The following is a 12270-nucleotide window of genomic DNA, read 5'->3' as shown; positions in this document are numbered from 1 at the left end:
TCAAGAGTGGGCTTGGAAGCAGAAAGCCTCAAGACTTTCAGCAGGAGCCTCTGGCTTCACCCACAATGGCAGCAAGCAACAAGGGAAAACATACAGGACTTCCCCTTCTAGAACAAAACACTTCCAACGTCCCCAGGTAAGAGCCTGGAATGCTCAAGATGGGGCTTCAGTTCTGAAGATCAAGATCATGTCAAGCTACTTGGTAACAAATGAGGGATGTTCAATGCCCAGAATAAGGAACCAAACCTAAGAGAAACATGAGGTTTCACTCAACCTCTGCATGCTTTAACTACTACTCAATTCAGGGCTGGGTGGCTTGCTTTTGACTTCCCACAGGAATGTGCTTGGCAGCACAAACAGGAGCCCAAGGCTCATGAGAGCTTTATTGGCTTTAGATGTCAGAAAAATAACCTTCATATTGTGACTTTTTTGTTTTTTGAGACACTTCTATTTTATGTCCGTGGAATGTAAAAACATCTGAAAGGCTCTGCTCCCTGCCTTTACCTGGTCTCTGCCAGCTGCTTGGAAAGCTCTTGTCGCTGCTGCTCCATAGCTGCCAGTCGTCCCTTAAGGGCAGCCTTCTCCTGGCCCAGCAGCTCCTTCTCTCTGTGCACCTGGGCCAGTGGTTGCCCTTGGCCAGAGGATTGCTGGCGCAGCTGCTCCAGAGCCCTGCTCGATGACTCTTGCTCCTGGGAAACCTGGAAACAGGACAAGGTACACCTTGAGCCCTTCCTCAATGATGGTGTGTGCCATTTTGAGGCAGCTGTCCACAGCAGTGTCCCTGTCTTCTTCTGCCAGAAACAGCATCTGGGCTGATCTGGCTGGCACAACTCCCACTCCCACAGGTGCTACCTAGCAATGAGGTGTCCAGAGCCATGGTGACATCATCCCTCCTTTGCTCCAGCAGATCCCTCTGAAGCTGCAATTCCTCCAGTGTCTGCCTCTTGACTTCCAGCTTGCTCTGCAATGAGGGGTCTTCTCCCTCCAGTGCAGCCTCCACTGTACAAGAAGGGCCAAGACAAGTTTTCAAGGGAAAGCCAGTCTCATTTCCAAAACCAACCTCCATCCTGTCCTGCTGCTGGGCCTTTTCCACCTGGGGTGATGTTTCCTTCTGCTGCTCGGTGTTCCTTTGACGCAGCCACAAGGCTCCTGGCTCTGGGATTCCCATGCATTACTGCAGCTTTTCCCTGGACTTCTCAATGTTTTCACAGCAACTGCAGAGACAAGGCTCAGTCAGAAGAACAAAGAGGCCTCAAGAGTCACCAATCCCATTTCCAGCACTCCAGGCTGGAGCAGGGGGCAGTGGGCTAAGGAAGACCTTGCTCTTTCCCTCCCAAGGAAATCCTCCAGAGGCAAAGGGAAAGGAAGGCAGGATTTTGCCTTCCTTCAGTGAGAAGCAGTGGCTGGGCAGAGGCACGCAAAGAACAGAATTCAGGGAAGCGGTATGGTGAGAAGAAGGAGTCTTCTATTCCAACATGGCTGTGCATCTCCCACACAGCCTTAGGAGTCACAGTAGAGCATGAAAAACCATGACAGGACGATGCTCAAGAGCCACACATGGTAGGGCAGGTGATTTCTTCACCCAGGAACCTCTGAACTCCCAGACCTGGAAGCAGATTGCCTCTGGAATGCAAGGGGAGGAGGAGGAGGAGGAAATGTTCACCCTCTGATTTCTTCTATCAGATCCTCCATCTGCTGATAGCCGCTTGTGACCATTTGGGTTTCCTCGTCCATTTGACCAATATGTTCCTGCAAGCGCCCACAATTCCCTGAGACTTCCCGAAGCAATGCAAAGGGATCCTGTTTATCCGTGGATGTCAGAGTTGAGAGGATGCTGCCAGGATTGTCAGTGCAGATAATGGAATGGGCCATGCTGTCACCGTCAACTGTCAGTGCCTGAAAGCCCACATCCAGCTGTTAGTCAGGCATTCTCTTCCTATTCCAAAGGACCACTGAGATGCCTCTTCTGATCCCACAAGAACCACTGTCCATTCAGTTTCAAAATCCCAGCCAGCTCAGCACAGTTTACTCACCTCAGGGGCTCGGGAGGATTGTCCCTGGTGAGAAAGACCTTGAGCTCCCTGGAAGAGCACAGGGAAGAGCACACTCAGACTGCATGCCTGCCCAGTCGCATCTAAGTGCTTCCCAGCCTGTCCCAGAGCGCAGCAATTCCAGCTGAGCTCTTCCTCCCCTTCTTGGGAATATTTTCAGCCCACTAGTTTGACAGAAGCACAAACAAACATGCTGGAATGTGTCTCATCATTTGTAAGGACACCAAAACGGGAGTTGCCCAGAGACCCATCCAACCTGGCCTTGAACACTCCCAGGGATCCAGTGGCAGCCACAGCTTCCCTGGGCATCATATGCCAGGGCCCCAGCACCCTGACAGGGCAGAATTCCCTGCAAATATCCCATCCATCCCTGCCCTGTCTCAGTGGGAAGCCATTTTCCCTCGTCCTGTCCTTGCAGGCCCCTGCCTTAAGTTGCTGTCCAGCTCTCTTGCAGGCCCTTCCTTCATGCATTGATAGGGCCTCTAAGATCACCCTGGAACCTTCTCCCACCTGGACAACCCCAACTCTTGCCTCCTTTGCCCTTGGCACAGGTGCTCCAGCCCTTGGAGCATCTTCCTGTTATCCCCATGGCCTCCCCTAGGCCACTGGGGATCATCTCAGAAATGTCTGAGAGAAACCCCAGTTTGTCTCTGGGAAGCGCTGAGGCTGCACTGTAAATTAGGCTGAGGGGAAGGTGATGACCCTTGTTTGTGCCCATGGCCCCTCCCGTTGGACAAGGATGGAGGAGGAGATGTGGCTGTGCTCTGGGATGGCCAGGTGCCCCCCATTCCCTCCCAGGCCTGTCTCAACAGCAAGTGTTATAGATTTTATTAATTAACAAGAGTCGAGAAAGCCAATCAAAGACTTATTAATTGGAACAAGCAAAACAAAGAGGCAATGCAGCGCTGGGCGACAGGGGAACTCCGTCCTTCCAACTGCCGCGCTGACTGGGGTTCCGGTCGGTCCTTTTAAGCCGCTCACGAGCCTATCGTTGCAATTTTTCCGGAGTAATCTGCGCATGCTTTAAGGTTGTTGCCAGGGCATCTTCTGTTTCTCTTGGTTTCTGGAAAGTACCACTCTGGAAAGTACCACTCATACAAACGTATTAACCTTTACAAAAAGCTAACCACGAACATTGAACAAACAGACTTTAATGAACAAACATTTCCATTATAGTAACCACATCCTACTCAACAAGCAACATACTTTAATGAACAAACATATTTTATTACAGCAAGCACCAAAGCTGGTGGAGCTCTGGAACAGCAACTGTTAAACCCTTGCTATTCCCAGAGGGAAGCCTTCCCTGAGGCACAGCCCAGGCCCACCCAGGCCCCTGCAGGGCTTGGCACAAGGAGAGCAGTGGCTTTCTCACTCACCCGTCGCGTGTCCATCCACTCCTTGGCACGAGCACTGTCCAAAGTGCAGTGTCCAAAGGCCCTTGGCCTTCGCAAGGTTTAACCCCAGTGTCCAAAGGCCCTTGGCCTTTGCCGGGTCCTAACCCAAATATTCAAACGTTCTTGGCCTTTGCAGGGTCACTAGCACACGATCAAAGTGCTGTTGGCCGTCACAAGGTCCAAGCCCAAGCTGGGCAGCTGGGCAGGGACCTGGCTCATAACATGAGTTCCAAGTTGCTGCTCCAGGCAGCACCAGTTTTAAGGCTCAGCATTCTCAAGACCCACATGCTCTTCTGGGATACGATTAGTTCCTGAGTCACAGGAATTCTCCTGTCTTCTCTGACCAAGGGGAGATGTAAGAAAAATCCTAAAAAGTTTCTTGGTGTTTATAAATATTCACGGAAAGTAAAACTTTGCCTTTAGGACAGCCACCTGAGGAGGAAAAATGGTGTTTCAGGGACTTTTCAAATTCCTACACAGAAATGCCTAGAGCTGCAGTGTTTAAGGCTCATTGTTGTAGTATGTTTATTCAGTTCTGTTAAAATTGTTAGTATTTCGTCTGTTTGATATGTTCCTGGTTGTCTCCCATTTACTGCTTTGGTTGGTTCCATTTGTCTGTTATGTAAACCCCTCCCAGTTTTTCTGAATGTTCCCCGTCAATCACCTTTACCCTGCCCCAGCTCCCCATCCATCCCTGTAAACCCCACCTCTCCTTCCAGCTCCTTCCATGTATGTCATCCCTTCCTCAAAACACTATTGGTTGTTATGTTGTATTCCCGCCTTCTTTGTATCCCCATTGGTCCCTGGTATTGTAACCTCCTCCCCTTACCCCTCCCTCCGCGAGCTCCCATTGGACCCTGGGCACTGTGGAGCCAGCCCAGAGCTCCGGGGCGGCCAAGAGCAGCGTCAGCTCATAAAATGGATTAAGAATCCTGAGACAGCCACAAGTGCATGTTTTTCCTGCTCTGCTCTCTGTTTGCGAAAATATCACTAGGTCTTCTAGGCAGAAGAAAAGTCTTGCTGCTTACATCAAAGATTCCTCACTAGGAACAGACCTTTAAGAACCAAATGGGTCTGCTTGGAAGAGCTTTGGCAGGTGTTTTTTGCCCTCATCTTTGATAGTGTTTGTCTGTGTCCTAGGGAGGATTTCTGTGCCCCAGTTGACAGGAACTGCCTTCTGAGCAGGGCACAAATCCTCTGTGCACAAGAGCTGCACCTGCCTTCTCCAGGGCCTGTCTCTCCAGAGACTGATGGCCCAAGGATGTCCCTGCCAAGTTAAGATTCAGAGACTGATGCAGCTTGAAGTCTCTGCTTCCACAAGAGCAGCTTTGGGCTCCTTGAGCACAGCTGCAAAGCAGCAGGACAGCTCCTGGTGAAGGTCTGACAGCTCCTGGCTGGTCCTTGAACAGCTCTCAATGTAGTTCTGCTGGTGGTGCTGTCGGTCTCGGGCCAGCTGTGACTGCAGCAGGGACATCTGAAAGAGGCACAAGGCCCAGCTCACACAAGCCCACGCTGGCAGCAGCATCCACAGCCCCACGGTACCGGCTGTCAGGGCAGACACAGCCTCCAACTGCAGCCCTCACCAACACTCTGCCCTCGGGGAAGGGGAAAGGAACAGGCTCCCAGACTGGCCCTGAACAGAGCTCAGATGATCAACAAGTCCAGTCCAAGGTTGCCAAACCTTTCCCACGTACATCCCTCAGCCCCCACAGGTCTAGCAGAGCAAGTTCCAACAGCAGTGAGGAACCCAACTCTCATTTCCAAAGGACACATTTGGGCCACTGACCCCTTGCTCCACAGGCTGTGCATCAGCAGGAGGGCTACTGCTGCTCCCCTGAGCTGCTGGAGCTTCTTTCAGAAGTTGACCTATTTTGCTGCTCAGACTTGGAGACACTGAACGTAAAGGACTCTGGGGGGAACGCTCTCCTAAAAGTTCTGATTCTTCTTCCTTCACGTTCCACCTGCACATTGGATGGGAGAAAGGTCACAGAAACCTGTCAGCAAACATGGAGCAAAAGAACCTCTCGACATCAATGCAAGATCTCTGCTCTGAGAGCCTGAATTGCACCAGACAACACTGGGAGCAAAAAGCTCTCGCTGGGGGCTGCGCAAGAGAGGCCAGGGTGTGTCCAGGGACACGGGGCCAGGGAGGGAGACAGTGCAGTGAAGGCACCTTTGAGAAAGCCATGGGCTGCCGCAAGAGACAGAACAAACAGAAGGCTGTGCCTGCAGCAGGGACAGGGAGAGGCAAGGAAACAAGCAGGGCACTGCAAAGCACTGCCTGGGCAAACGTGCTGTGCTCCAGAGGAGCCTGAGGCTCCGTGGAGGCACAGAAAGCCCATTTTACGTGCTCAAAAGTTCTCCTGGGCTCAGTGGTTCATTCAGGCATCATCTGCTGATGCAAGCGGTTGCTGAGGTTCCAGCCTGCTCTGTGAGACAAGTAACAGCTGCTCCTCTTGTGCTCCAACAGCCTGCTGGGGATTCAGAGGGGAGATGATTGCCTTATTTCAAACACCACAAGAGCTGTCCCTCAGAAATCTCCATCTTGGCAAGCATCCTCGAGGCACCAGCAGTGCAGCTGCTGCTGCTCACATCTCTTGGTACAAAACTCTGCTGGGTTTAGTCCATCGCCCTGCTCACCTGCTCCATTCCCTCCCACACCAAATCCAAATCCCCACGTGTTGCCATGATCTTGTGTGAGCACAGGAGAAGCAGCTCCCCATGCCCAGCATTTGGCCTGCAGCTGATCTGAGCAGCAAACTCCAGAGCTGTAGCAGTCATTCTGGGCATGCCAGGAAACAATCTGCCAGTCAATGGTCTCTGGCTGGGGCCAGGCAGACAGACAAGGCTGCCTGCCGCAGCCTGGGCTGCTTTGGCCAAGCAGGCCTGGACTCACAGGGATATAGAGTCCCACTTCTTTATGGGAAATATCACTGGAATCCTTCAGGGACATTGGAGTGGACTGAAGGTCAGTGCCTGTGCCTACCTGGAGATGAGACTGGCCCATGCAGTTGTCAGGAGATTTTCTCTGCAGGATTACAAAGTTTTTCTTCAGAGTCCCTTTGTCCATTTCACTCTTCCTCAGTGCAGCACTCAGGAGTTGAACATTCTCTGTCCCTTTGATTTCTTCTCTTCCTCTCTTCTTCAAGGCAGCAGCAATCCCGTGGTCCAACTCTTCTTGCATGTCTTCCCTCTCCACTTCCAATTCCTGGGTTATCTTCTTCCCTCTTTGGATGTCAGGTGCACCCATGTCCTTTCCCAGGTCTCTCAGCTGCTGGTGGTACAATTCCCGTTCATGCTTCCAAAACAGGGAGAAGAAGACTCACTCATTGCCTCCCTTGGTTTGCTTCTCACACCAGATCTGGACTCCTGCTGCAGGGGCAGGCACATGCTGCCCCCCTCTCTCTCTGCCTTTCGGGCTGCTGCAGACCTTGGCTGGGTCCCCCCTTGACGCTGCCTCTTTCCCAGCTCGCTCAGCCCATCCCAGCTTCCTTTCTGCCCGTCCCCGACCTCTGGCAGCTCCACTCCCGTGTTCCTTTGGGCACGAGCTGCCAGAACTGCAGCCAGGATTTCAAGTCAATGCTAAGCAGGATTTAGGCAGTGCCATGAGGATGTGCTCTCCATCAGGAAGGAGGAGCAAACACCCTCAGCATTTCATTCCAAGGCCTTGGGGCAACAGGAGTGGTTTTCCAACACTCCTGTGTAGACTTTCCATGGCAGCATCCCCGAGAGCCCCACTGCCCTCTCTTGCAGCACCAATGGCCAGATCAGTCATTCCCTGCTGCCACTCAGGACGAGTTCTCCCCTTGCAGGCACACGTCCTGATCTGCATCAGCACTTGGCTTTCCTCTCTTCTCTCCCCACTGTCCCCAATTTGGACACCAGAAATTGCCCAAACCATGCAATGTCAATGGAGACAGTGTGGACATGGAGAACTAAAGCTTCCAGGGCACAGAACTCCAGCATGGAGGAAAATCAGCAGCCTCAGTGCTAACTGGCTTTGACATGGCTACAACATCATTTCCTCCGTGTTCAGAAGAATGCAATTAGGAAAGTTAAACTGGAAAAAGGTGCTCCTTAGAACTGGTAACACAAGGTGCAAACATAGCTAGGAAATGGCCCTTTGTGGCATCTGCCATTCTCACCAGCACATCCTGCCTTTCCTTCTCCTGGCTCTCCAGTTTCCTCTGCAGTGATGCCACCTCCTGACGAACAGTCACAGCCTCTTCCTTCAAGGCAGTTTCTAGAGAGGTCTTCTGCTGTTCTGCCCTCCATATTGCTGCAGGAGGGAAGGGGAAAGAGAAGGGAGAAAGCAAAGCAAAGTAAACTGATGGGCACCCTGCAGAGACAACAGCACTGTCTTCTCTGCCTGCCGAGGTTTGCCAGGCCTTAAGCCCACAAGAGCTTCCAAAAGTGAGAGAAATGAAGGAAATTTCCAGGCAGAGAAAAAAGCAGGAATGGCAGGGGCAAGGTTCAGAGGAATAGCAAAGTGTGTTTGCTCTTGGCCTTGTGCTGAGTGAGCAATCCAAGAGAGACAAAGCAGCAGGGATGCCTGTGCAGCCCTGCTCTAGAGAGGCCAATAGCCTGGAGGCTTTGACAGGGCCTGAAATTTGGGGGAATTGAGCTGAGGCATCCAGCTTCAGCTGCTTAGCACAGACACAGCACCTGAAAGGCACCAGCTGTGTATGGGATCAGCCACAGCAGAGCCAGTTGGCACCGCCAGCCACAGCATCATCCTTGAGATAAACTTTGACTGGCGCCTGGATGGATAAGTCTCGTGCTGGTTGTTTTTCCTGTCTGCCATCTCTGGGCAAAGGCCTTTACCTCTGCATGGGATCAGAGATCCCCGCTGGTGGAACAGGATGGGGCAATGGATGGGAGAGAAGTTGTACCTTGCTGAGTTTCCTCCAACAGTGTCTGCAGCTCCTGATTGCAGGCCTTGATTTGGTTGTTGTCAGCCTGAGCCATCCTCAGCTCCATCTCCATGGCCTCACAGTGTGTGGCCATGGCCTCTGCTCTTTCCTCAGAGCTCTGGAGCCTCAGACGCAGCTCAGACATCTCAACCTGCAGCACATGCACAGCGTCCCTCAAGCTCTGTTCTCCTGCTTGGGACTTTGCCAGCTCCTGCAGCAGCTCCTTCTCTTGAGTGTCCTGCTGAGCTGCCTTCTCTGTCACTGCATCCTGCAGGGCCTGGATCTGGAAGATGGATGCAGAGAGCCTCAGGGACTGGGCTGCTCCTGAGGCAGCAGAGCGGGCAGTAGGGAGAGCATTGAAGGACAAAAGACTTCAGGTAGAAATACACCAGAAACAGAAGGTGCAGAACCAAGGATTCCAGTAGAGACAAAGGTAGAGAAAACAGGGGAAGGGAGGCAAGGGGCACCCTTGAGGCTGCAGCTCTGAACACGGGCTGAACTGGCTGTGGTGGAAGTGCCCTGCCCAGCCTGCCATAGCCACGTCTGTGTCCCCACATTGCTCAGTGCCTGGCACAGGCACCAATCCTGTCAGGGACAGCACTGCTAACAGAGGGACAGAGAAGCTCCAGAGGAGTGTGCTGCTGCTTCTCCTCCCACATTTCCTGCTGGGACCCAGGAGAGAATGGGGGAAAACTTTGGCAGCAGACACCAGATCCAGCCTTGGCCTGAGGGTGCAGCAGCAGCAGCAGGCCTGGGAAGAACATGTGGATGCTGCTGGGAGGGGAAAGAGGTTGGGACTAGCATGCCAAAGGTGGTGTTGTGTGTCCCTGGAAAAGAGGATGGAGTGCCCAGCTTACCTGGGTGTTGAGCTGCTTCAGTTGTCCTGCACAAATTGAAGAGAGTTGTTCGGCCTGCTGAAGAGCAGAATGAAACTGAGACAGCTCATTGTTCAGCACCTGGTTCCTTTCTTCCAGTGATCTGAGGCACAGGGTCTTTTCCTCCAGAGACAGAATCAGCCTAGATAGGAAGCATGCAACTCATTACTATATGCGATCACATTTTATAAATTCTTAAGATTTGCTCCACCTCGGAGAAAACTGCTCTGTCCGATGAGGCTCTGCAAACTGATGCTGCCTGGTGCAGGAACTTGGAACTCATGAGCTGGGTCCCTGCCCAGCTGCCCAGCAGGGTTGTGTGGACATGGGGGAGGCAGGGCTGGTGCCTGGGCCAGCAGGGAGCAGGGATGAGGCGAGAGCCGGGGAGGGCCTCTCCAACAGTCCCTGCAATGTTGGGACTCAGACCGTGGCAACCGTCAACAGTCCATGAAATGTTGGGGGTTGCACCCTGGAAACAATCAACAGCTCTTGGCTATTTGGGTTTGGACCATGGAGCTGTCAACAGCTTGTGACCATTGGGGCTTGGACCTTGCAACGGCCAACAGCACTTTGATCGTGTTTGATTGCTATTGACCCTGCAAAGGCCAAGAACCTTTGGAGATTGGGGTTTGAACCGTGCAAAGGCCAAGGGCCTTTAGATACTGGGGTTTGGACCCTGCAAAGTCAAACTCCATTGGACATTGAGGTTTAGACTTTGCAAATGCCAAGGCCCTTTAGGCACTGAGAGTTAAACCCTGCGAAGGCCAAGGGTGTTTGAACATAAAGGGTTAAACCCTGCGAAGGCCAAGGGCCTTTGGACACTGCACTTTGGACAGTGCTCGTGCCAAGGAGCGGATGGACACGCGACGGGTGAGTGAGAAAGCCACTGCTCTCCTTGTGCCAAGCCCTGCAGGGGCCTGGGTGGGCCTGGGCTGTGCCTCAAGGGAAGGCTTCCCTCTGGGAATAGCAAGGGTTTAACAGTTGCTGTTCCAGAGCTCCAGCAGCTTTGGTGCTTGCTGTGGGGACAGGCCTGGGAGGGAATGGGGGGCACCTGGCCATGACAGAGCACAGCCACATCTCCTCCTCCATCCTTGTACAACCAGAGGCCATGGGCACAAACAAGGGTCATCACCTTCCCCTCAGCCTAATTTACAGTGCAGACTCAGCACTTCCCAGAGACAAACTGGGGTTTCTCTCAGACATTTCTGAGATGATCCCCAGTGGCCTAGGGGAGGCCATGGGGATAACAGGAAGATGCTCCAAGGGCTGGAGCACCTGTGCCAAGGGCAAAGGAGGCAAGAGTTGGGGTTGTCCAGGTGGGAGAAGGTTCCAGGGTGCTCTTAGAGGCCCTATCAATGCATGAAGGAAGGGCCTGCAAGAGAGCTGGACAGCAACTTAAGGCAGGGGCCTGCAAGGACAGGACGAGGGAAAATGGCTTCCCACTGAGACAGGGCAGGGATGGATGGGATATTTGCAGGGAATTCTGCCCTGTCAGGGTGCTGGGGCCCTGGCATAAGATGCCCAGGGAAGCTGTGGCTGCCACTGGATCCCTGGGAGTGTTCAAGGCCAGGTTGGATGGGTCTCTGGGCAACTCCTGTTTTGGTGTCCTTACAAATGATGAGACACATTCCAGCACGTTTGTTTGTGCTTCTGTCAAACTAGTGGGCTGAAAATATTCCCAAGAAGGGGAGGAAGAGCTCAGCTGGAATTGCTGCGCTCTGGGACAGGCTGGGAAGCACTTAGATGCGACTGGGCAGGCATGCAGTCTGAGTGTGCTCTTCCCTGTGCTCTTCCAGGGAGCTCAAGGTCTTTCTCACCAGGGACAATCCTCCCGAGCCCCTGAGGTGAGTAAACTGTGCTGAGCTGGCTGGGATTTTGAAACTGAATGGACACTGGTTCTTGTGGGATCAGAAGAGGCATCTCAGTGGTCCTTTGGAATAGGAAGAGAATGCCTGACTAACAGCTGGATGTGGGCTTTCAGGCACTGACAGTTGACGGTGACAGCATGGCCCATTCCATCGTCTGCACTGACAATCCTGGCAGCATCCTCTCAACTCTGACATCCACGGATAAACAGGATCCCTTTGCATTGCTTTGGGAAGTCTCAGGGGATTGTGGGCCCTTGCAGGAACATATTGGTCAAATGGACGAGGAAACCCAAACGGTCACAGGCCGCTATCAGCAGATGGAGGATCTGATAGAAGAAATCAGAGGGTGAACATTTCCTCCTCCTCCTCCTCGTCCTCCTCTTGCATTCCAGAGGCAATCTGCTTCCAGGTCTGGGAGTTCAGAGGTTCCTGGGTGAAGAAATCACCTGCCCTACCATGTGTGGCTCTTGAGCATAGTCCTGTCAGAGTTTTTCATGCTCTACTGTGACTCCTAAGGCTGTGTGGGAGATGCACAGCCATGTTGGAATAGAAGACTCCTTCTTCTCACCATACCGCTTCCCTGAATTCTGTTCTTTGCGTGCCCCTGCCCAGCCACTGCTTCTCACTGAAGGAAGGCAAAATCCTGCCTTCCTTTCCCTTTGCCTCTGGAGGATTTCCTTGGGAGGGAAAGAGCAAGGTCTTCCTTAGCCCACTGCCCCCTGCTCCAGCCTGGAGTGCTGGAAATGGGATTGGTGACTCTTGAGGCCTCTTTGTTCTTCTGACTGAGCCTTGTCTCTGCAGTTTCTGCGAAAATGTTGAGAAGTCCAGGGAAAAGCTGCAGCAATGCATGGGAATCCCAGAGCCAGGAGCCTTGTGGCTGCGTCAAAGGAACACCGAGCAGCAGAAGGAAACGTCACCCCAGGTGGAAAAGGCCCAGCAGCAGGACAGGATGGAGGTTGGTTTTGGAAATGAGACTGGCTTTCCCTTGAAAACTTGTCTTGGCCCTTCTTGTACAGTGGAGGCTGCACTGGAGGGAGAAGACCCCTCATTGCAGAGCAAGCTGGAAGTCAAGAGGCAGACACTGGAGGAATTGCAGCTTCAGAGGGATCTGCTGGAGCAAAGGAGGGATGATGTCACCATGGCTCTGGACACCTCATTGCTAGGTA

At 52.8% G+C, this 12270-nt stretch overlaps 1 protein-coding gene across 1 annotated transcript; it reads right to left on the bottom strand.

Moving 5' to 3' along the window:
• Positions 1 to 4503: 4503 nt before the first annotated feature.
• Positions 4504 to 11600, bottom strand: LOC147650287 (uncharacterized). Its single transcript, XM_086853422.1, has 8 exons — positions 11560 to 11600; positions 9219 to 9378; positions 8341 to 8644; positions 7594 to 7727; positions 6435 to 6746; positions 5796 to 5922; positions 5235 to 5409; positions 4504 to 4922 (listed from the first exon to the last, which is right to left on the bottom strand). The coding sequence occupies exons 1-6, from the start codon at positions 11598 to 11600 to the stop codon at positions 5830 to 5832; spliced, it is 1044 nt and encodes a 347-aa protein (XP_086709548.1). The 3' UTR covers positions 4504 to 4922; positions 5235 to 5409; positions 5796 to 5829.
• Between the last annotated feature and the right edge of the window lie 670 nt (positions 11601 to 12270).

Source organism: Cyanistes caeruleus, chromosome 16 (assembly GCF_971803275.1).
Source record: "Cyanistes caeruleus chromosome 16, bCyaCae1.hap1.1, whole genome shotgun sequence".
Classification (NCBI taxonomy): Eukaryota; Metazoa; Chordata; class Aves; order Passeriformes; family Paridae; genus Cyanistes; species Cyanistes caeruleus.
Note: the sequence above shows the minus strand (reverse complement) of the source record. Positions and strands in the feature narration are given on the sequence as shown.

Bases quoted from the DNA above. Each gene is read 5' to 3' on its own strand.
- LOC147650287 (XM_086853422.1), bottom strand. From the start codon at position 11,600: ATGAAAAACTCTGACAGGACTATGCTCAAGAGCCACACATG. The intron at 8,645-9,218 runs GTAAGCTGGGCA...TCCATCTTCCAG, and splicing joins TGAAGCAGCTCAACACCCAG to ATCCAGGCCCTGCAGGATGC. The intron at 6,747-7,593 runs GTGAGAATGGCA...CTGTTTTGGAAG, and splicing joins AGGAAAGGCAGGATGTGCTG to CATGAACGGGAATTGTACCA.